This window comes from Mobula birostris, chromosome 8 (genome assembly GCF_030028105.1).
Source record: "Mobula birostris isolate sMobBir1 chromosome 8, sMobBir1.hap1, whole genome shotgun sequence".
Classification (NCBI taxonomy): Eukaryota; Metazoa; Chordata; class Chondrichthyes; order Myliobatiformes; family Myliobatidae; genus Mobula; species Mobula birostris.
The window spans coordinates 135,600,526-135,625,350 of NC_092377.1; the positions used below are offsets into that span (position 1 = coordinate 135,600,526).

At 47.4% G+C, this 24,825-nt stretch overlaps 2 protein-coding genes across 3 annotated transcripts; both read left to right on the top strand.

Annotated features, from left to right (window-relative positions):
• The first annotated feature begins 1,509 nt into the window (after nucleotides 1-1,509).
• Nucleotides 1,510-24,169, top strand: chmp7 (charged multivesicular body protein 7). 2 transcript variants are annotated; one of them, XM_072266351.1, is made up of 10 exons: nucleotides 1,510-1,869; nucleotides 5,472-5,643; nucleotides 10,076-10,261; nucleotides 10,367-10,500; nucleotides 14,559-14,607; nucleotides 15,040-15,159; nucleotides 15,350-15,448; nucleotides 20,498-20,558; nucleotides 21,232-21,402; nucleotides 22,702-24,169. In XM_072266351.1, the coding sequence occupies exons 1-10, from the start codon at nucleotides 1,607-1,609 to the stop codon at nucleotides 22,752-22,754; spliced, it is 1,308 nt and encodes a 435-aa protein (XP_072122452.1). In that variant the 5' UTR covers nucleotides 1,510-1,606; the 3' UTR covers nucleotides 22,755-24,169. The 2 variants fall into 2 exon arrangements, with proteins under 2 accessions (XP_072122452.1, XP_072122453.1); XM_072266352.1 differs by having other exon boundaries at nucleotides 21,235-21,402.
• LOC140201972 (uncharacterized) lies at nucleotides 2,939-5,461 on the top strand (the record flags this gene model as incomplete). The annotated part of the gene is made up of 1 exon (XM_072266840.1): nucleotides 2,939-5,461. A coding segment is annotated over one exon (1,047 nt), but the record flags the coding sequence as incomplete, so codon positions are not given.
• Nucleotides 24,170-24,825: the final 656 nt, after the last annotated feature.

Consider the following 24,825-nt stretch of genomic DNA (forward strand, 5'->3'; position numbering starts at 1 on the left):
TGTCCTCTTGTGGCAACCATTTCAGCCCTGGGGAAAAACCCTCCGACTAGCCACACTTTTTTGCTCACCTATTGAAATGTTTTTTTCCGGAGAATGTGTGGAACGGAGTAGATGAGGAGGCACCACTTGGTGCGGTGGATCTGGAAAATGTTCCATACAAGAGGTTGGTGAATAAAGTTGGAGCACGTAAGATTTGGGAAAATATACTGGAAAGGATTGAGAGCGAGTTAAAAGTCTGAATAAATGACCATGGACGGACGGTTGGTTTTCAGGCTCTGCCTGTGACCCCTGTGGCAGGGGTTGGTGTTCGAGCCCCACTGTTCGCAGCGATTGTCTCCTTTGCTCTGGCACAAAACTGAGTTGGATTGTAAGTGGGGTTAAGGATGTAAGGAGGCTTCGGGAGGATGCCGGCATGCCAAGTGAGCGGAAGGCGGTGTGGCAGATGAAGCACGACTCGGGGAAAATGTGACAGCCTGCTGGAGGAACTCAGGAGGCCGAGCAGCATCGGGGCTGTGTGGTGTTGAGGAGTTATTGATCTATCACCTGTCAGCTTGCATACCCCACCCCACAAACTTCTCATTCTGGCTTCTGTCCCCTTCCTTTCCGGTCTTAATGAAGGGTTTCTGCCTGAAATGCCAACTGTTTATTCCCCTCCCTATATGCTACCTGACCTGTTTAAGTTCCTCCAGCATTTTCTGTGTGTGTTGCTCAAGATTTCCTGCAACTGCAGAATCTCTCCTGTTCAGAATGTGGGGGAGGACGCTTTTTCGTGGCTAAATCTAGCGATCACGGAAAGCCATTTAAGATTGAGGTGAGGAAAATGTCTTTATTCTGAGAGAACCTCTAGACTGCTTTATAAAGAGAGATGGATAAATAACGGGGCATTAGAGGTCTCCCAACGATCTGGGGATTGTGCAGCTGAGGTGGGCAGTCATTCACGATCTGATGAATACCGGAGCAGATTTAGGGGGGCTGGCTAGCCTCCCGTCCCTTTTTCCTGATTTAATTACTGCCGGCGGCAGCAGCAGCAGCAACATCTGCACATCTGCCCAAATAGCGGTAACGCAATGGTCAGTTAGTTCCTTTGCTTCGTTGTTGGGAGACTGTGAAATCGAGACCCATGCCAAAGACCGCAGCATCCTGCAGATTCCCTGCCCAACCAATCATCCAGGGGTTTCATTGTCCAGTCAAGGTCACATCAGTGGGAGTTTAACCCAAGCTCTCGTTCTTCTCCTCCCCCGGGAGCTTCCCAGGCCGTGGGTTCCGAGGTCACTGGTGCGGTCGATGTGGGAACCGCGGATAACTCCCCAAATAAGGCAGGAATGTTGGTGGGGGGGGGGGCAGGAAGGGAGGCTTCTGAAATGGTGTTCTCGTTCCATCTCTGCGCAGAATCCGTGTCTGGCTCCAGTTTGAGTAACCGGGACCGAGATTGTCCCGAGTTCGTGGAGCGAACCCGGGGGCAGAAGCCAAGCCCCGCCCTTTGTACGCTGATTGGCTGAGAGCCCGGCGTTACTGATTGGTCCAGACTAGAGTCGACTTTGATCGACAGGGAAGGCCTGGTCGAAGCAGCCAAGCCTCGGTCTCAATTATCGCTCGATGCGGCGCGATGACAGAGCCATCGATGGAAGAGATATGCCCGGATTGGGGCGACGACGAGCGCATGGCCTTCCTCTTCTCAGCCTTCAAGCAGAACCGCGAGGTGAACTGCTCGGACTGGGACAGTAAACTCGCCTTCTGGACGGCGCTGATACTGGAAGCATCGCGCCGGCGGGGCCGGATCGGCTTCACCCTGCGGGAGCTTGAGGTCTGGTTCCAGCGGAAGGGCTCATCACCTCTCGGCCTTGACACTGTGGTGCAAGACATGACCAGGTGACGGAGGCGGCGCTCCGTAACACGCCCGACCCAGGGTCAGGTCGGCTCGGGTCAATTCCTTAACACCAGCCGCAATACACAAATTCCCACCACCCGGGTCCCCTCACCCCCGCTCCCCCGGCTCCCGGGTCCCCGCTCCCACCACCCAGGTCCCGTCTCCCCCGCCCTCCGGATCCCGGGTCCCCTCTCCCTGATCCCCCCGGGTCCCGGCGTCTCCCCGCCACCCAGGTCCCGTCTCCCCCGCCCCCCGGATCCCGGGTCCCCTCACCCCCGCCACCCGGGTCCCCTCTCCCCCGCTCCCACCACCCGGGTCCCCTCACCCCCGCTCCCCCGGCTCCCGGGTCCCCGCTCCCACCACCCAGGTCCCGTCTCCCCCGCCCTCCGGATCCCGGGTCCCCTCTCCCTGATCCCCCCCGGGTCCCGGCGTCTCCCCGCCACCCAGGTCCCGTCTCCCCCGCCCCCGGATCCCGGGTCCCCTCACCCCCGCCACCCGGGTCCCCTCTCCCCCGCTCCCACCACCCGGGTCCCCTCACCCCCGCCCCCCGGATCCCCTCACCCCCGCCCCCGGATCCCGGGTCCCCTCTACCCCGCCCCCCGGGTCCCCTCTACCCCGCCCCCCGGATCCCCTCACCCCCGCCCCCCGGATCCCCTCACCCCCGCCCCCGGATCCCGGGTCCCCTCTACCCCGCCCCCCGGGTCCCCTCTACCCCGCCCCCCGGATCCCCTCACCCCCGCCCCCGGATCCCGGGTCCCCTCACCCCCGCCACCCGGGTCCCCTCTCCCCCGCTCCCACCACCCGGGTCCCCTCACCCCCGCCCCCCGGATCCCGGGTCCCCTCTCCCCCCGGGTCCTGTCTCCCTGAACCCCCCCCCGGGTCCCGGCGTCTCCCCGCCACCCAGGTCCCGTCTCCCCCGCCCTCCGGATTCCGGGTCCCCTCTCCCTGATCCCCCCGGGTACCGGCGTCTCCCCGCCACCCGGGTCCCCTCACCCCCGCCCCCCGGGTCCTAGCGTCTCCCCGCCACCCAGGTCCCGTCTCCCCCGCCCCCCGGATCCCGGGTCCCCTTAGCCCCGCCCCCAGATCCCGGGTCCCCTCACCCCCGCCCCCCGGATCCCGGGTCCCCTCTCCCCCGCTCCCACCACCCGGGTCCCCTCTCCCCCCGGGTCCTGTCTCCCTGACCCCCCCCCCGGGTCCCGGCGTCTCCCCGCCACCCAGGTCCCGTCTCCCCCGCCCCCGGATCCCGGGTCCCCTCTCCACCCGCTCCCACCACCCGGGTCCCCTCACCCCCGCCCCCCGGATCCCGGGTCCCCTCTCCCCCCGGGTCCTGTCTCCCTGAACCCCCCCCGGGTCCCGGCGTCTCCCCGCCACCCAGGTCCCGTCTCCCCCGCCCTCCGGATTCCGGGTCCCCTCTCCCTGATCCCCCCGGGTACCGGCGTCTCCCCGCCACCCGGGTCCCCTCACCCCCGCCCCCCGGGTCCTAGCGTCTCCCCGCCACCCAGGTCCCGTCTCCCCCGCCCCCCGGATCCCGGGTCCCCTTACCCCCGCCCCCAGATCCCGGGTCCCCTCACCCCCGCCCCCCGGATCCCGGGTCCCCTCTCCCCCGCTCCCACCACCCGGGTCCCCTCTCCCCCCGGGTCCTGTCTCCCTGACCCCCCCCCCGGGTCCCGGCGTCTCCCCGCCACCCAGGTCCCGTCTCCCCCGCCCCCGGATCCCGGGTCCCCTCTCCACCCGCTCCCACCACCCGGGTCCCCTCACCCCCGCCGCCCGGGTCCCACCGTCTCCCCGCCACCCGGGTCCCCTCACCCCCGCCCCCGGATCCCGGGTCCCCTCTCCACCCGCTCCCACCACCCGGGTCCCCTCACCCCCGCCCCCCGGATCCCGTCTCCCTTGCCTCTCTCCCTACCACCTGGGTACCGTCTCCCCCGCAGGTTCCGTCCCTCCCCCGCCCCCCCTCCCCGATCCCGTCTCCCTTGCCCCCCCATCCCCTCCCTCCCCTGCCTCAATTCCTTCGTGTCCATTATCTCCACAATAAAACAGATGAGAAAAATCAGATATTTTCAAAATTGCACCCATGGCTTGTGGCTGCACATACAGACAGTTGTGCTGGATTTTTAGGGGGACCTTATCTCTCCCTAGCCACCCTTTTTCTTTTATATCTAGAATCTGCAGAGTAACCCTCCCAGATCCATCTTGTTTTACCCTCTTGATTTCCCTTTTAAATGAATAAAACATAGAACATTACAGTCCAGTACAGCCCTTTGGCCTATGATGTGCCAATCAATCTAATCCTTCTCTCCTGCAAAGCCCTCCATTTTTCTATCATCCTTGTACCTATCTAAAATTTTCTTATATGTACATAATTTATCTGTCTCTACCACTATCCCTGACAAGGTGTTCCACACACACACCACTCTCTGTGTAAAAAAACAAAACACTTCCCTCTGACATCTCCCCATACCTTCCAACAATCATGTTAATATTATGTATCCTCTTATTCACCATTTCCACCCTTGGAAAAAGTCTCCAGCTATTTCCACAATCTGTGCCTCTTATCATCCTGAACACCTCTATTAAGTCACCTCTCATCCTCCTCTGCAAGAGAAAAGTCCCAGCTCTCTTAACCTTTCTTCATTAAACATGCTCTCTAATCCAGGCAGGATCTTCATATATCTCCTCTGCACTCTCTCTACAGCTTCCACATCCTTCCTATAATGAGGTGACCAGAACTGAACACAGTACTTCCAGGGTTTTATATTAGCTCACAACTCTTAAACTAATAAAGGCCAAAGTACCATATGCCTTCTTAACAATCCATCAATTTGTGTGGTGTCTATGGACCTGGACCCCCCTCCCATCCCCCAAGATCCCTCCATTCCTTCACACTGCCAAGAATCCTACTGTTAGCCCTGTTGTCTGCCTTCAAATTCGACCTTCCAAGGTGAATCGCTTCACACTTTTCTGGCTTGATCTCCCATCTGACGTTTCTCAGCCCAGCACTGCATTCTGTCGACGTACACCTACACTTCTTATAGTCATGGAGAGATTTGCTTGCTCCAAGCTAAATCAGAAGCATGTTTATTTTCACTAACTTACTTGATGTTAAATTTGTTGTTTTGCAGCTGAGGTATAGTGCAAAGACATAAAATTACTGTAAATTACAAAATGATGATTGTACGTTCTAGTACCAATTGTTTGGCAACAATAAAGTATGAAGTATAAAGTATAATAGCGCAAAATATAAAAGGAGCAATGAGGTAGTGTTCAGGGTTCATAGACTGTGCAGATATCTAAATCTGATTTATGCTCCTTTTCCCTGACACCTCTTGTCAACCAACGTTCCCTTAACTTACCAACCTTGGCCTTCATCCCGACAGGAACGTGCTGCCCTGATATCCTTTTACCTATCAACAGCCCTTCCAATTGGCCTCTGCAAAATCCTGTCTAATAGCTCCAAGATTGACCCTGCCCCCTTGGTCCTGCCTTTACGTTCACACTGTTGCTGTCCATTCACCCACCCCAGCACGTAGCCAATAAATGTTCTGCCCAGTCCACCCACTCTGGGTGGTTTTCTAACTTCTGTCTGATTTCTCTCCCTGCTAAGACGAGGGCTGATTCAGAAGGAGTCGAGCTTAGTGGCAAGTGTTGATGCTGGCTGGCTGGCATGGGGCGTGGGGCTGTTCCTGATCAAGCCCTTAAAGTGGACGCTGTCCTCTTTCCTGGGAAACAGTACTGTTTCACCTGATGAATCGTTTATTGTTATTGACCGAATAAAGGTGAGAGAATTAAATGTATTCTTCAGTAGAAAGAGTGGAACTTGTACTCTCTTGTTATATCTGTTAACTTGTAAGAATGACAGGAATACACAGCCCTAACCCAACCTCAGTAATGGAACAGTATGGACCACCCCTTGCACTACCATGGACATCTCTGATTGTTTGCTGGGCCTTCCTTTTGCAAAGTTTTTTTCTTGACTGCTGTATAATTTTCTGTATTAAGTTGTGTACAATTTATGCTCTGTGAGTTGTCTGTACCGACATGTGTGTGATGCTACTGCAAGCATTTGTTGTACTGTACCTCATTGTACTTGTGCACATGACAATAAACTACTTATCACATCACTTAAACTCCATCTGCCATTTCTTACCCCATTTCACTCACACATCAGTAGCAGCCTGTAAACTAAGACCACCTCCCCACTGACAACAACTCCACCAATCTTAGTGCCTCTGGTAAATTTGGTGATCATATCACCTGCAGGCACATCAAAATCATTCACATGTGTTACAAATACCAAGGGTCCCAGCACCAATCCCTATTTGACTCTACTGGTACCAAGCATCCAGTCACAGAAGTAACTGTCTATCTTCACTGAAGTACTACAGTCCTTGAGTAACAGTATAATACCTCCTCCCCTCTTACTTCCTGCCCCCCACCTCACCTAAAGATTCTCTACCCTACTGCACCCCCCCGGATACTGAGTTACTAATCCTGCCCCTCCTCCAACTATAGCTCCCTTGGTAGTATTGTAGACCCTCTGTTAGGCGGTATTGTAGATCACTTGTTAGACAAAACATTGAGTTCAACTACTTCATTGAAATTTAATGCAAGCAGTCTACATCAAAGTCCATAGTAAATTTATTATTGAAATACATATATGTCACCGTATATGATATTCACCTGATATATATGTCACCTGATATTCATCTTTTTGTGGGCATACCCAATAAATTTATAGAATAACAAACATAACAGAATCAATAAGAGACCATTCAACTAGGACGTTCATCCAGACTGCAGAAGGCAACCAACTGTGCAAATAGAAAAAAGGAAATAATTAATAAGCAATAAATATCGAGAGATGAGATGATTGAGTCCATTGGTTGTGGGAATATTTCAATGATGGAGCAAGTGAGGTTGAGCAAAGTTATCCCCTTTGGTACAAGAGCCTGATGGTTGAGAGGTAATAACAGTTCCTGAACCTGGTGGTGTGAGACCTGAGGCTCCTGTACCTTCTTCCTGATGGCAGCAGTGAGAAGCGAGCAGGACCTGGGTGGTGGGGATTCATGATGATGGTTGCTGCTTTCCTGCGACAGAGGGGAAAACCTTTGTCGTGCTCCATTTGAACATCTACTTGAGCCCACTTCCCCTGTCAATTCTTCTTAAACCTCCCCACAAAGATGTTGGTCCCACTCTGGTCAAGGTGTACCCTGTACCACTTGTACAGATTTGCCCCGTCTTCCTCAGGACCAGTCCCATTGACCCAGGAAACTAAAGCCCTTTCACTTGCACCATTCCATCAGCCACACATTCATCAGACCAATCCTATCCCTACTCTCACGAGCTCATGGCATAGGAAGCAAATCAAGTATTACAATCTTTGACGACCTACTCTGTGGCAGCTACCTAGCCCTCTAAACTCTTTCAAAGATCAAAGTAAATTTTTCATCGAAGTGTGTATACGTCACCATATATTATCCTGAGATTCATTTTCTCACGGGCATTCACAGTAGATATACAGAAACACAGTGTAGTCAATAAAAATCTGCACACAAAGATAGACAAGCAACCGATGCGCAAAAGAAGACAAACTATGCAAATATGTTAAAATTAAATAAATGACTGTTGAGAACATAGAGACCTTGAAAGTGAGTCCATAGGTTGTGGAATCCGTTCAGTGTTGAGGTGACTGAAGTTGTCCACCCTGTTTCAGGAGTCTGATGGTTGAAGGGTAATAACTGTTACTGAACCTGATGGTGTGAGACCTAGGGCATATGGCAGGAGGAGAAGATGGCAGCGCGACGCAGTGCGCGTGGCCTCTCCAGTGAAATGATATCGTATTTGTTAAATAGGGGGCTGTGCACAATTCTGATTTGATGGAGGCAGACGTGAGAAGCACGGAGGAACATCTGGAGAAATCTCTGAAATGCCCGGTCCACTGCCATTGCTACTGTGCGATCGAGAATCTCAGGAGGGTAGGCCCCAAATCTTCGGCTTTGCCTGTGGCTGGGGCTGGGGTCGAAGCACTCGGCAGAGATGGTGCTCGGTGTCGGAGGCTCGAAGTTTTCGGACGACTCAGAGTCGGACTGTGGTCGGGCGCTTCCAGGAGATTTTCAGTCTCCCTCCTATATCACCACCAGTTACACAAGGAGCTCTCAAGGCCTAGGTCATGGAGTTTATTGATTAGTTTTGATGGGATGATGGTGTTGAATGCAGAGCTGTAATCAATGAAGAGCATCCTAATGTATGCATCTTCACTATCGGAACGTTCAAGGGCTGAGTGAAGAGCTAATTGTGAATTGACCTATTGTGACGATAGGCAAATTGGAGCAATGTCGAGTCACACCTGAGGATGGAGTTGATATGTTTCATGACCAACCTCCCAAAGCACTTCATCATAATGGATGTAAGTGAGACTGGACAATAGTTATTGGGGCAGGTTACCACATTTTTCTTGGGCTTCTGATATGATTGAAGCATATTTGAAGCAGAATCAGGTTAAATATCACCGGCACATGTTGTGAAATTTGTTAACGTAGCAGCAGCAGTACATAATAAATAAATCAAATAAATAAATGTAAGTATATTAAATAAAATAAAAAAAGTGCAAAAACAGAAATAATAAAAAAGTGGGTACAGTAGACTGCTGAAGCGAGATGTTAAAGATGTCAGAAAACACTCCAGCCAGTTGATTAACACGGGTCTTCAGTGCTTGGCTAGGTAACACCATCTGAGCCAGATACTTGCATGGGTTCACCCCTTCCTCATACTGAAATCATAGGGTTGTCTTGACAGGACCTCAGCTCTTCTCCAACCTGTGTTGTGCTGCAAGGAATATTCGTGGGTGGAGAAAACACACTGATAGCTCCCAACACTGAGGGTGGATTCTGAGGAATAGGCATGTCAGAGCAATTGTTACTACGCAAGATCATTACAAACTCCCGTAACCGCTATGCTCACTGCTGCGCAGTTTGAAGTTCAGCCCTAGGCCGACACTCCCACAGCGATGAATCACCTGAAGTCATCATCTCACAGCATAGCTTGGTGCGTATTGACGCACTGAAGCGGTGTGCAGAGGCTGTTGATTGGGGGGGGGTGGTGTGAACAGTGCAAGAGGCGGGAGGAGAGAGCACAGTGCACCGTGTGCGTGCGCAGCCCTCCGATGAAAAATGATATCGTATCTGTTAAATAGGGGCCGTGGACAATTCTGATTTGATGGAGAATGGACGTGAAAGCACAGAGGAACATCTGGAGAAATTTCTGAAATGCTCATTCGCTGCTGTTGTTACTGTATGGTCGGGAGTCTTCCGGAGGGTAGGCCTCAAAATCCCCAGCTTTGCCTGCTGTTGGCGACCGAGATTGAGGTCGAATCGTTCGGACAGAGATGGCGCTCAGTACTCGGTGTCGGAGAGCTGATCAGAGCTCGAAGTTTTCGGATGACTCAGAGTCGGACTGTGGTCGGCATGGCAGGGAGAGTTGTTTCTTCTCCCGTCTGCGTGAGATGTGGGATATTTGAGAGAGTTTGAATTTTTACTGTGCTCATGGACTTCTTAATCAAGTTATGGTATTGTTGCACTGTTGTAACTATATGTTACAATTATGTGGTTTTGTCAGTTTTTTCAGTCTTGGTCTGTCCTGTGTTTTGTGATATCACACCGGAGGAAATATTGTATCATTTCTTAATGCATGCATCCTCAATGACAATAAAAGAGGACTGCGTGTCTTCATAATCTAAAAAAAAGAGGTGGGGCTGCACCCTGGCAGGGTCAGTGAGGGTGGACTGGTAGGACTGCTTCACGTGTACACAGACCACTGCGATTGTCCACTCCCTCCTGTTGGATGTGACGGAAGCAGGCCTCCCCCTCCCTATATTTGGCTGCACAGATATCCCCAGCCTAGAGATTTTCCTGTGGTAACAAATTCAACAGTGAAAGCTCCGGCACTGCAGTGTGTAGCCCGAGCTGGTGTCATTAAAGAAAGGGGTATTCACCTATACAAGTTTATACTCCAAGACCCAGGCTGCTGTCAGTGGTGGCCTTCCTGTAGAGTTGTTTTCATTAGCCTTTCTCCACATAATGCCTCCTTTAATTTAATGTGCACAGTTAGTGATTTTTACTATGTTTATCACCTCTTCTTTCCTCCTGTCACCTCCCACCTCCAGTCACTATAAACGAACCTTCATTATTTTGCACTGTACCCTTTCTCTAGGAAAAGGCGGCTGACGTCTTAAAACTTTGCCATGATTTCCTGGACAAATCACATCCCGTGGCAGCTTTCTCAACACTGCAGCAAGTGTGCCAGACTGTGTGCGAGGACGAGAAGACCTTCTGTGTGTGTCTGCTGCAGCTCCAGAAAGAAAAGAAAGTCACGGTCGTTGAACTTGATGGTGATAAGGTAGTTGTGCTTCATCAGCTACTCTCAGTTTGCTGATTAAAATGGATTTGCTGGGATTGGTTGTGATGGCTCAAACTCAGTGCATCTCTTTCATATGTCACGCAGATAGTGAAGTTCACCCACCCTGCCAGCAGCAAAGTTTTGGCAGTAACTGAGGTTGACATTGGGGTGTACCACTTGGTGAATTGTGAGAAGATGTTATCACAGAAAGCAGAAACACTTTCCCAGGAGGCTGAAAGGTATGACGGAAAAAAAACAAAACCATCACTTTTGCAGCGCTGCTTAGTCAAAGTTCTTATTTTTTCAATCTAGAGCTGTATTTTGGGCACAGTGCAAACTCAAAATTAACATGTTGTATAGAACAGTGGAACACAGGAAAAGGCCTTCAGTCCATTATGTCTGTGCCAATCACAATGCCAATCTAATTCTGTATGCCCGCTTATGGTCTGTGTCCATTCACTTCTTGTTCACATGTCTGTCTAAATGTCTTTTAAATGTTGCTCTCTTATCTGCTTTTGTCAGCTCTCCTGCCAGATGTGCACCACTCTGTAAATGAAAATGAGACTTGTACATCTCTTTTAAACTTTACACTTTCACCTCAAACCTCTGCCCTCTAAAAATTCTGGTAACATATTTATATACATCTTTCAGTCTCCACTCAGCCATTGGTGCTCCAGTGCTTCAGGATTGACTTGCACATCTTTGAGAGTTATAAGGATAAGGGGACTTATCTATCCTAATGTTTTTCAGAAGTTCCAGCAGATCCTTTTTCTTAACATCAACCTATTAGCCTGTTCCAGCACATTCTCTTTCTTAATGCCAGCATGTTCTACACTGGTCTCACATTTGTCGAGGTACCTCTCACTGATGAATACTGAAGCAAAGCATTCGTTAAGGACCTCCTCCTCAACTCTAGGCAAGTTTCCTCTTTTATCCTTGATCGATCCTACCCTCATTCTAGTCATCCTCCTGTTTTTTCACATATGTGTAGAATTAGAGTTTTCCTTAATCCTGCTTGCCAAGACCTTCTCATGATCCCTCTAACTGTCTAAGTCCCTTCTTAATTTGCCTTATCTCTATATGTCATGATTTTATAAAAAATCTATATGGTCACACTGCAGGCTCCTTTGATCCAGGAAAAACAGTCCCAGCCTGTTCAGTCTCTCCTCATAACTTTAGTCCTCCAGTCCTGATAACATTCTTATGAATCTTTATTGCTCCTCTCTCGATTAACCCATATTCTTCCTATGGTCTGGTGACCAGAACTACACAGAAATCTAATCTAACCAATATTTTGTACCACTGTAACAGGACATCCCAACTCTTGTACTCATTGCCTCACTGGATGAAGTCAAGTGTGCCATATGCTTTCTTCACCACCTTGACTACTTGTGTCACCACTTTCAGGGAATTATGTACTTCCCTAGGTCTTTGTTCTACAACATGTCACAGGGCCCTGTCATTCACTCTATATAAGTCCTGCCCTAGTTGAACTTCCCAAAGTGCACCTTTTCACACATGCCTGAGTTAAATTCAATCTGCTGTTTCTTTTCCCACTTTCCTCATTAATTTAGATCCTGTTGTAACCTTAGACAATCTTCTTCACTGTCCACTATGCCGCCAATTTTGGTGTCATTTGCAACTAGCTAATGAGGATGCCGCCTACATTCTCGACCAAACTGTTAATACGGAGACAAATAAGAGACCCAGCACCAATCCCTGTGCCAGATCACTGGTCACAGGCCACCAGTCTGAAAAACAGTCTTCCACTTCCACCCTCTGACTCCTACCACAGGGCCAATTGGTTAGCTCACCATGGATCCTATGTGATTTAACCTTCCAGACCAGTGTACCAGTGTGGGACTTGTCAAAAAGTCTTGCTAAGGTCCAGATGGACAACATCGGCTGCCTCGCCCTGTCAATCTGCTTGGTCACCTCTTCAAACAAAACTGTATCAAATTTGTGAGACAAGATTTTCCACACTCAAAATTGTGCTAACTCTCCCTAATTACCTTGCCTTTATCATTGTAGGTATATCCTGTTCTCAGAATCCTCTCCACTAGCTGTCCAACTCTGGTGTTAAGTTTACCAGCCTGTAGTTCCCTGGCCTGACCTTGCAGGCCTTAAATCAAACACAACGTTAGCCACGCTCCTACGTCCTCTTGTCCCTTGGTATTTCACCTGTGGCTAAGAAAGATACAGGATATCTGCCATACCCCAGCAATTTCTTCCTTTGCGTCCCACAGTGTCCTGGAAAGTACCTGGTCAAACCCCAGGGATTTATCCACCATTATGCACCTCTAGATCACCATCTCTTTCATAATGTTGATATGTGTCATGACATCACTGTGCTCTTTCCATAATTTCCCAGCTTCAATGACCTTCTCCATGATAAACAGAAGTGAGAAATAATCATTTAAACTTCGCCTATCACCCATGGCTCCACTGATCCTTACGGAAACCTATTCTCTCCGTAGTTACTCTATAATTAAAACATCTCAAAGAATTCTCCTTTACCTTTTCTGCCAAGGGCACCTCATGCCACATTTTTGCTCTCTTGATTTCCCTAGGTGTATTCTTACGTGCTTTACATTATATTTAGCGATACAGCTGGGTGTAGGCCCTTTGGCCTTTGGAGCCACGCCACCCCAGCAACCCCTGACAAGCACGATTAACCCTAACCTGAACATGGCACAATTTACAATGACCAATTAAACTACTTGGTTCGTCTTGGAGGAAACTGGAGGACCTGCAGAACGCCCATCCATTCCACGGGAAGGATGTACAGAGAGTCCTTACAGAGCAGCACCGGAATTAAACTTCAAACTCCGGAACTCCCCGAGCTGTAATAGTGTCACGTTAACAACTGCTAATCCTAAAAGAATTCGTTTGATCCTGCATAAAATGCTGGAGGAACTCAGCAAGTCAGGTACAGTCAACGTTTTGGGCCAAAATCCTTTCATCAGGACTGGAAAGGAAGGGGGCAGAAGCCAGAAAAAAAAGTGGGGAGAGAGGAAAGAGTACAAATTGGAAGGTGATAGGTGAGATGAGGTGAGGACTGTGGCTGGATGGGTCTGTCTGCTGTAAAAGGCAGGATCTCCCAATAGATACCCATTTCAATTCAACTTTCCATTCTGATATGTCTCTCCATGGCCTCCTCTACTGCCATGATGAGGCCAAAGTCAGGTTGGAGAAGCATCACCTCATATTCTGTCTGGGTAGCCTCAAGCCTGATGGCATGAACATTAATTTCTTTAGCTTCTGGTTATTACACACTCTCCCCCCTTCTCTTTTTCCATTCCCCATTCTTATTACCCTCTGTCTCCTTGTTTCCTCATGCGCCCATCACCTCCCCTTGGTTCCACTCATCCTTCCCTTTCTTTCATTGTCCGCTCCTGTTAGATTCCTTCTTTTTCAACCCTTTAACTCTTCCAGCGATCAGCTCCAGCTTCTTACTCCATCCCCTTCCCCACCCACCTGCGAGCTTGTACTCCTCCTCCTCCTCTCCTTACTGTTTTATTCTGGCTTCTGTCCCCTTCCTTGCTAGTCCTGATGAAGGGTCTCAGCCCGAAATGTCAACTTTATGTTTCCCTCCTTAGACGCAGCCTGACCTCGTGAGTTCCTCCAGCATTTTGAATGTGCTACTCAAGATTTTCAGCATCTGCAGATTTCCTTGTGTTTATTATTTGATCTCAGCTGCCCCTACCTGATACATCCTTGTTTTTCCTGACTGGAGCCTCAATGTCCCTCATCATGCATGGTTCCACAATTCTGCCCACTTCCTTCTGCTGAGGGAAATAGGTTCTGTAATGAAGGATCCAAACTGTTTCAGCCTCTGCTTCAGATTGCAGCCAGAAATTCTTATTTAAATTGGCAGTGATAATATCTTCATAAACTAATACTGTAATATCTTCATAAACTGATACTGGTGGTGAGGAGTTATAGAGAAGGAAGTGGTTTCAGGCTTTTTCATCAGTTTTCTAAGTTACGTTTTCAGAAAGGACCAATCATCTCCAGTATTATACTTATAGTTGCAGACAAACAGATTTTCTTTTCTTGCATTTGCCAGCTGATGTTTCCAAAATGAAGGCCAGAGTGAGAGCTCAGATGAATTGTGCCTTTCCCACCAAGATGGACTGAGCCTTTGCTCAGTGCCTCCTGTCCCTTGACAGCTACAGGGTTCATCTCCCTACTCTGCTCCCTTCCTGCAAGAGAATAAAGGAAAGAAAGCTTTGATTTTGCTTAAATAAATAAGCCAGTGAAGTAGCTGTTTGTTCAAAAATATTTATTTTTCCAGTTACAAGGAGGATGCAAGGAAGCATTTAAAGGCTGGTAAAAAGAATTTGGTGAGTGTTTCTCTCTTCAGTCAGTTCTGCCATTAAAGTTGCTTTGCTGCTCCACCCAGCGTCTTAATGCAGTTGTAAGAACAGCCTGCAGTGGGTTCCAGTGCTCCTGGTGGTCTTGCTCGCTTTTGTTTGCAGTTCCATCTTAACTGAGTCTGGTGCAGCTCCAGCTGTCTTAGGTGGGTGGGAATTGGAAACCGGAGCAGCATGTCAGGTTAAATCATGCATGGGTTGTGTTGTGCCCTCTCCCCCCTCTCTGTAATAGCTTTATCAGGTGACCTGTGTTCAAATGCAGAGGGCAGGATGTTGAACCTCAAAGCCAAGATAAGAGATGCTGGTGTTTGGAGTAACCTGAGGAGGTGGGGGAGAGGGGGTGTGTTTCTCCGTCAATAATGAAGTTACTGCACGCGCTTAGGTGTTTTCTTTCCACTTAAGGCGCTGAAATCTCTAAAATTGCGGAAGAGAACAGATAAATGGCTGGAGGATATCCACGCAAAACTTGATATGATTCAGACTATCCTCAATCGCATCCACTCTTCCCAGACTGATGTAAAGGTAATGATAGTTTTCTGTTATTTCTTATCTCCCTCTGGTGGTGCAATCTACCGTGAAAGGATAATGGGAAGGCAGTAATTGTCTCAGCTTTCAGTTACAATGAGTAATTACTCGTGAATATTGGATTGCGGCAGGGTTGTTTTGTCTTTCACTGCTGAGGTAATTTATTACTTCTTGTGCAAATTGCCAGGTTGTTGAAGCTTATCAGGCGGGGCTCGGAGCTTTGAGGCAGTCAATGAAAGATGTGAATGTAGAGAAAGTTGAGAACCTGATGGATCAGATTGAACAGGTGAGTGGCCTCATACTTTCCCTTCTGAATCTGACTGGAAGAACAAGCCAAAAGGGGCTGAGATCTGACAAATCTTTCATTAGGTTTGGAGACGCAGGAAACTGCAGATAGAGAAAAAAGCAAATAGCTCAAGGGACTCAGAAAATCAGGCAGCATCTGTGAATGGAAATAAGACCATAAGATTTAGGAGCAGAAACAGGCCATTCGGCCCATCGAGTCTGTTCCACCATTCTATCATGGGCTAATCCATTTTTTCCAGTCATCCCCACTCCCCTGCTTTCACCCCATACCCTTTGATGCCCTGGCAATGGAAAAATGGACAAATCCAGATGAAAGGTCTCAATCTAAATTGTCAACTGGCCATTTCCTCCCACATAAAACTACAACATAGTACACACGAGGAATTCTGCAGATGCTGGAAATTCAAGTAACACACATCAAAGTTGCTGGTGAACGCAGCAGGCCAGGCAGCATCTCTAGGAAGAGGTACAATCGACGTTTCGGGCCAAGACCCTACGTCAAGACTGGGTCTCGGCCCGAAACGTCGACTGTACTTCTTCCTAGAGGTGACAGCATAATACAGGTCCTTTAAGAATGTGAACTGCCCATTTCCTTCCACATAAAACATTACAGCATAGTACAGGATCTTTTAACCTACTCTAATATCTAAGCTATGGGAGCATGTGGTGGATGGTCATATGACCAGCTGGTACATACCCGCAAGTCCTGATTATGCAGGCAGGCAATCTCTGAAGTCTATTGATAATGGCTGGGGTCACTCGTCTTGTAAAGTCTTTTGTCCAGAAGAAGGCAATGGCAAACTACTTCTGTAGAAAAATTTGCCAAGAACAATCATGGTACCAAGACTGTGATCACCTAAGTCATATGACACGGCAGATATTGATGATGATGAGTATCTAAGACCTACTCTAAACTAGTTAACCCTTTGATGCTGCCTGGCCCACTGAGTATGTCCAGCAGTTTTTTTTTGTTCATTAGGGTTTTCTCAGAAGCATCATTGTCGACTATAGAACAAGGTAACCCTGAATGAGATCAGATGTTTTCAGTCTTGGTAAAGAAGATAGTGCAGTTGGTCTGCATTTTAACCCAGTTAGGATTTAGTGAGGAGAAAGGATGTGGGACATTACAGCATAGTACAGGTCCTTTGGCCCAGGATGTGACAATACTTGAACCCACTCTAATACCTCAGTCATGGGAGCAGGTGGTGGATGGTCGTATGAGCATTTTGCTTCCAATTTTACAAGCAACAAGGAGAGAAAGTTGAGCCTTGTGCCAAAGATACTAGTGTTCATGGTCATTTTAAACTGACTACTGAATGGCCACTTTACTATAGAGGCGTAACTTTGGACTCTATCACTAAACAAACTCACACATAAAGCACCACCAATGATATTTATCATCTTCTAATCGCATGGTTTAATCTGTATCTTATACATCTGGAGGGCTTCGTTTGTGGGCCAGCTCTCTGTCCTGGGTTGGAACTCATTCAGTAAGCCTTTGCACTAGAAAATCTGCTTGTAATTATGTTGAGCTTGTAAAATGATGTAACAAATATAAATTACTATCTGCTGTTCGTTTTTTTTATATTCTCACTTTGTTTCAACAAAAGACATTGTTGCATCGTGACAATATCTCTACTGTTCCAGACGTTTTGCTTCTGTCTATGGGTGAACTGGGAAATGGGGTAGTGTCTGTGTCATGTTCAGACACTGCAGGTGGTCAAGCAGCCTGAAAACACAGGACATTATTGTGACCTAAACCCTTCTGCTGCATTTTCATTCAATAAAGTGGGTGGATTCCTGGGACCTATGGGATAAAAGAACAATAGCACAGTCTGTGAAAGCAGTACATTAGAATTGTAAATCAGCAGATAATCTGAAGGTCCATCCACTCAGAGTTGAAACTCAATGACATATCTACCTGTACCACCACTTTCAATGTATTCCCAGATTCTCTAATTCTACCACACCCCTCACTGTGTAAAACTCACCTTGGTTGGTTCTGCTGAAGTGCAACTTCTCACATTTGTCTGAAGTAGGTTCCATCTGCCATTTTAGCCCACTTTTCCAGTTGGCCCAGACACCGCCGCAGGTATTGACAGTTTTCCTCACTGTCCACTACACTCTCAATCTTGGTGTCATCTGCAAATTTGCTGATCCAGTTAACCACATCATCATCCAGATCATTGATATAGAAGACAAACAACAATGGATCCAGTACCAATCCCTGCGGCGCTCCACTAGTCACAGGCCTCCAATCAGAGAGACCACCATCTACTACCACTCTGGCTTCTCCCACAAAACCAACGTTGAAACCAAGTTACTACCTCATCATGAATGCCAAGCAACTGCACCTTTTTGACCAACCTCCCATGTGGGACCTTGACAAATACTTGCTAAAGTCCATGTAGACATCAACCACTGCCTTGCCTTCATCCATTTTCTGTAACATCTTCAAAAAACTCTATAATATTGGTTAGACATGACCTACCAAGCACCAAGCCATGCTGAGTATCCTTAATCAATCTTTGTCTGTCCAAGTACTCGTATATCTGGTCCTTTGGAATATCTTTTCCCACTACTGATGTCAGGCTCGCCGGTCTATAAATTGCTGGTTTATTTTTAGAGCCTTTCTTAAACAGTGGAACAACATTGGCTACCCTCCAATCCTCCGTTACCTCATGTGTTGCTAAGAATGACTTAAATGTCAAACGAGAATATCTGCAGGTGCTGGAAATCCAAGCAACACACAAAAAAATGCTGGAGGAACTCAGCAGGCCAGGCAGCATCTATGGAAAAAAGTATAGTCAATGTTTCGGGCCGAGACCCTTCGGGAGGACTGGAGAAAAAAAGATAAGGAGTAGATTTTATAGGTGGGGGGAGGGGAGAGAGAACCACAAGGTGATAGGTGAAACCTGGAGGGAGAGGAATGAAGTAAAGAGCTGGGAAGTTGACTGGTGAAAGCGGAACAGCGCTGGAGAAGGGGGGAGAAGCACCAGAGGGGCAAGCAAGGAGATGAGGTGAGAGAGGGAAAAGGGGGACGGGGAGTGGTACGGAAGGGAGGTGGGGTGGTGGATTACCAGGTTTGAGAAATCGATGTTCATACCATCAGATTGGAGTGTGCCCAGACAGAATATAAGGTGCTGTTCCTCCAACCTGAGTGTGGCCTCGTGTGACAGTAGAAGAGGCCATGGATTGACATATCGGAATGGGAATGGGAAGTGGAATAAAATAGGCGGCCGCTGGGAGATCTCACTTCTTCTGGTGGACAGAGTGTAGGTGCTCGGCAAAGTGGTCTCCCAATCTACGTCGTGTCTCACCAAAATACAGGAGGCCACACCAGGAGCACCGGACACAGTGTACGACCCCAACAGACTCACATGAAGTATCGCCTCACCTGGAAGGACTGTTTGGGGCCCTGAGTGGTAGTGACGGAGTAGGTGTCGGGACAGGTGTAGCATTTGCTCCGCTTGCAAGGGCTCCCTGCCTTCCCTCATACAAGAGGAGCATTCAACAATCATGTGACATCCCTTCTGGTCTAACTGCAAATATAAAGAAGGAAACAATGAATAAGCTGATGCGAAAAAAAATCTACCTGCAGCTTTCCCGCCTTCTCTCACTCAAGTCTCTCCACGCTGAAGTTTTGAAGAGCTAAACCTTCAGATAATCTCTCTAACACTGTCCACTCCAGCAATACCAGCTTCACTTGTCTCTGTTTTATTTGTTTTTGCCAGTTGTTTCTGATCACTGATTGGCAGCTGCTTAGAATACCAAGCTGGCGCGAATCGGTGCCTTACGTACTTAATCGGCAAACCTGAGTGAGCTACATCTTCTTACACTTCCGATCGCTGATTGGCCACTGCTCAAAACACCAAACGGCTGTTTGCTCTGCTCCCTGCAGCTTCTTACATACCTATGTTTTTGGATTATCCTATTGGACCATGATGCAACCAGCCAGGATGCTTTGTACATCTGTAGAAGTTAGTCAGAGTTTTCAATGATAGGCCAAACTTCCTGAACCTCCAAAGAAGGTAAAGACATCAGTGCATTTTCCCTAATACTGCCTCCATGTGTTGGGCCTAGGACGTAATGCAGTAGATTAACACTCAGGAATTTAAAGCTGCTGATTCTCCGATGTAGACTGGCATTTGTTCACCTGCCTTCCTCTTCCTAAAGTCAGCAATAAGCTCTATAGTTTTGCTGATGTTGAGCAACGAGAGACTGTTTTTGCAGCACCACTCAACCACGTGATCTATGTTGCTCTGGTGAGTTGGCTCATCACCACATGTGATTCATCCAGCAGTGGTGACACTGTTGAACTTGGAGATGGCATTGGAGCTGTGCTTGGCCACAATTCAGATGTGTGTGTCAAGGGTAGAGCAGGGGGTTGGGAACACATCACTGAGGTGCAAATTTGTTGGTGGTCAGTGAGAAGGAGATCCTGTTAACGATTGAGATCTGCCTATGAGGAAGTTGAGGATCCAGATGCAGAGGGAAGTACAGACGTTGGACGTTCCAATGCAACCAGCAATTCCATTACAGCGTTGACCAGAAGTAATGGGTTCTCATTATGACATTACTGTAGCTGCCACATCTCCATCCTGTGACCCGGGTTTGATCCTGATCTCTGGAAGTCCGTGTAGAATTTACAGTGTCTCCCTCAAACTTTGTGGGTTTCATCTGCTGTTCTGGCTTTCTCCCACATCTTAAGCTGTGACGAGTAGTGAGGGCTGCTGTCTAGTTGTTGATGGGATTGAACAAAAGGCTTATTTCTGTATGACTCTGGACATTTCTGCCTTTGATCGACAAAATATGTTGGGGAAGCAGGGTTGGTATTCTCTGAGGGTAAATGGGTTGAATGGCTTTAAGAAAATATGAATATGTGAATATGAGCATTTGGTATTGTCTCACTGGGTCTGGTTTTATTTTGACTTGATGACTGGCTATCATTTGGGCATTGTCCAGAGACAGTTGAACTGTCATTGTGCATGAAATTATTTAATAGTTGTTTTTTCTTTGTTTTTTTTAGTTCTGTGAAACACAGGATAATGTCAACTGGACTCTGGCTGGTGAAAACGTTGCCGAAATAGGTGAGGTTTCCTGATGTTGACTTCTGTTTGTTGAGCTGTACAACTAACTGTTCAGACAGAAACACAATCTTTCTCTTCACTAATCATTCCAGAGCAATGATTCAGAAATACCTTAAATTGATTCTTCCTGTTTATTAACTATCTGTTGGTAGGCTGGGTTTTTTTTTCCCCATCCTCCCTGAAATGTTGGCTCCGTGACTGCCAGTTCCACATGTCCTGGGTCACCTTTTCTACCTTCAGGCAACTACAAATCATAATGAACAGAGATGAGCCATTAAAATGGCAGAGGTTTCTGTGATACTGATTGGGTTTGAAGCATTGACTTGCTCATCCCTTGCCCCCAGCCTTCCCCTCCTCTTTGTGTGTTGCACCAAAAGTGCTGCTGCAAGGGGTGTAAAACATGTTTGACCTAAGCTTTCTGGCTTCATTTTTTACCCAATCTGGTGATACTTCTTAAAGGCACTGGGTCCCTGAAGAGGAAACCTATCAAGGTTTTCTCTGATTAGGGGGAAGCAAACAGTTTATCCAAAGGCTACAGAACAATTAGCATAGTTGCCAGCCATCAGTACTTCACCAGGTTCAATAAACTTGTGTATGTTGGATCTTGTTAGTTTCTGGGGAATCTTGAAGGGTAGATCTTATGCTAATGTTGTCTTCTTTCATTCTGGCCAAGGAGGTGTTAACATGAGTGAGTTGGAAGATGAATTGAACGCTCTCTTGGAAACCACACCGGAGAAAATTCCTGGCCTCCCAGATGTGCCAGCCGGACCACTTCCTGTGTCTCCCAGTTATGACCTGCTGGATGCTGAGCTGGAGGCAGAGTTCAGTAAGCTGTCTGTTAAAGGTGAGCCTGTGACTTTGAGGAAGAAGGGCAGGTAAGGGCTGGGGAATGGCTTAGCTATGAGGTTTCACTCTTGCTCTTTCTTACTTCTTTGTATAGTTGTATCATTCATATCCCAGCGGCTAACATCTTTCAAACCATTTTACAATGGAGTCCAATTGATCTGCCTTTCCATGTCTCTATTTTTTTTCTTTCTCTTTAGTTATTTTACACATTCTCCCCCCCCGAAACCCCCAGCAATCTAATTTCTGAGTTTCTACCACTGGTCCTTCCCTCAGTACTGGGGAAATGCATTTATTAGCTGCCTGTTTGCTGCAGTTTCTCAGTGCTCTACTGGACTTGCAACACCACTGTTCAGTACATCATGGCCATGTGGAACCGTAGCAGTTGTCTTTCATTGTTCTGAGAGCTTTGGCTCAACACATGCCAACGTACTTGTTCTTATCTATAGCAGTTGGGAGAGCTTCTACTGAATATGGCTGTTCACTATAGATATCAGCTGTGTGGGAATTGCTGCAGGTTCCTCCCTTTTAACCCTAGTAATGTCTGCTGAGGCTGCGTCATGGAGTTATAGAGCACTACTGCACAGAAAGAGGCCACTCAGCCCATCTAGTCCGTGCCAAACTATTATTCTACTTTAGTACCATCGACCTGCACCTGGACCATAGCCTTCCATATGCATGCCATACATGCGCTTATCCAAATTTCTCTTAAATGTTGAAATCAAACCTGCATACGTCACTTCCACTGGCAGCTGGTTCCACAGTCTTACCATCCTTTCAGTGAAGAAGTTCTCTCTCGTGTTCTCCTGAAACATTTCCCCTTTCACCCTTACCCCATGAGCTCTAGTCCTAGACTCACCCAGTCTCAGTAGGAGTGGGGTCCTACTGCTTTTACTCTCTCTATCTCCCTCTGCTGTTGGGGAAATGGCATTACTTAGCATTGGTTTATGCTGATGAAATAAAATAAAATGTTTTGTTTGTCTGTGGAGATATGTTCTCCCCCTTTGCCAGTGATGGGACATAGATCCTGTGGACCTCGGGTATGGTGGAGGATTCAGAATCCTTCATTAAAGTTGTTGGAAGCGTACTCAAAGTCTCGGGGTCTAGGAGCTGAAATTTGGGATCACATTCGCCAAATCTATATTGACTGGTACAGGCATGATTGGGGGTATAATTGCCATGAGTGTTGTAAACTTTTCAGATTACAAAAATAAACTGCTTGGGGAATGTGGGTAACAGTTCCAAAATATCTTTTCACGTTACCTTTTGGAGTTCTTGAAGTTATTGCCTTTGTTTTCAGGTTGTGCGACTGAAGGAGGAAAAGCTGCTATGTCACTGGAACCTGCACAATAAATTCTGCTGCTAGATCCCAGAGCAATCGCTCCCTCACATAAGTCCTGAATAACTAGGAAGCCAGTGACATGTGATAACTGTTGCAGTCAGAACTGGAGAAATCTTCCATTCTTCCTGGTTTGCTGTGGGATCTTGCATAAATGGTAGGTTCTTTTGCCCCGAAGAAGAGATCTTGAGTCATCTGGGGAAGAGAAGAACTTTTCGGGTCCATCTCCTTCAGGAAACATTCATTCATTGATTCTATATTAACCACTTTGGCCCAAAATCGGCAGATGTGGGTGCCGGGTCAGGGGCCCATTACTGTGGATGATGTTTAAGGGTCCTTGGAGGGAGGAAGGGGGCTTGTTGCCCTGATCAGCTCCAGACTGCAATGATCTGATATCAAATTGCATTTCTCGCCGCCACTCCTGCTCCTAAATAGTAGTTGGGGGAACATTGATGAGAGCAAACCAAGGAAATTGACTGTCCTGTGGCATTTGAAGAACTAGATGTTCCACTGGATGTTATCACAATGGCATTATTTAACACACTGTACCTGTCCCAGTCTTTGGGATGAGTTCAGTCCATTAAATTTGAGATGCTGCCGGACTTCCAACTTGGTCTGCAGGACATCAGTGTGAGTGTGAATATATCAAGTCCTTGGAAATCTACCACATTAGTATCTGGCAGGGATCCAGGTCTGAGGGGGAGGTTTGAAAGGACTGGATTTGCTGGTACATCACGTGAACCTGTTTGTCATGTGCGTGAAAGATTTCCCTAGAAAATTACTTCCGTTGTCTTCCCCATCTCTGGTTAACTCTGTGTAGAATTATGAAGGTGTATTTTGGTCAAATTCATCTAGACTTTTCAATTTATCTTTCCCTGCGCTTGTGAATTGTGTGTGTTGTGTGAGAAGCCCCCGAGGTATCTAAGAGGACAGCCAGGGTGTGTAGATCTGTGAGGAGTAGCTGGGGAGATGGTTATCCTCACCTTGAGCTGGCTCCTGCTGTATTTTTCATTTACAAATTGTACAGTCCTTGTTGTAAATCTGTTTGTACATGTGTTTTGGTAGAATATATTACTAGCTAAATGTCTGAAATGTAGATGATCTTGAAACCCTTTTATTGCCTGTTTGAAATTTAAAAAAAATAGATGTGTGCGGTTTCCCTTTGATCTCCCTTTTGTGAAATAACCAATGGTGTACTTCAAGCTCAGAAGTGTCAGTGTAGTGGCTGGAATCAGAAAACGGTAACCCAGTGTTATGGCAAAGGTGTCATTCTCAGCATGGTATTATTTTAACTAGAAGTTCCCTGGAAAGAGTAACAAGATAAAAGAAAGCAAGTGGAATTTCCTAAAATAAAGTAAGTTGTAAAATTGGATAGTCTTTCAAGATGTAGATCATTCTTTCAAAAATAAATGTGTTAATTTATGATCAATTAAGCTCTTCAGAAGAGTTATCATTGATAGAAGGCAAAGGGGATTGAAGATAATTGATAGAAATGTTCTGTCCACTGGTAGTCTGACCTGATCAATCCCTCCACATTCACTAGTTGTACTTTCCATGTGTTGTGTCTCTAACAGCCCTCTTTAACTCGTCAGTAAGCTCACTTATCACCATGACAAACTGGGTGTTGTCTTGCCCAAGAGTCTCCCATTCCTTTCCCACCCACTCTGCAACTTAACACTAACCTTCTTCAGTCTGACAGAGGGCCTTTCACCTAAAATGTAGACTCCCTCTTTCCACAGATCTACCTGACCCAGTGAGTGATTCCAGCATTTTCTGATTTGATATAATATCGTTGCTGGGTTTTTTTGCTCAGTGGGTGTGGATATCTGAGGAAGGGGAAACATTTTTACCCTCACTGGGCATTAGAGAAGGGCAGGTTAGTTTCCCATTGCTCCTTGAGCAGCTCTTAGAGTCATAAAGCACAGAAATAGGTCTCTGTCCTATTTTGTCTGTATTATTCTGCCTATGCTCCATTGACCTGCACCTGGACCATAGGGTGTCTACACCTTCCCATGCATATATTTATCTAAATTTCTCTTAAATGTTGCAATCGAACCCACATCTACCACTTTGACTGGCAGCTCA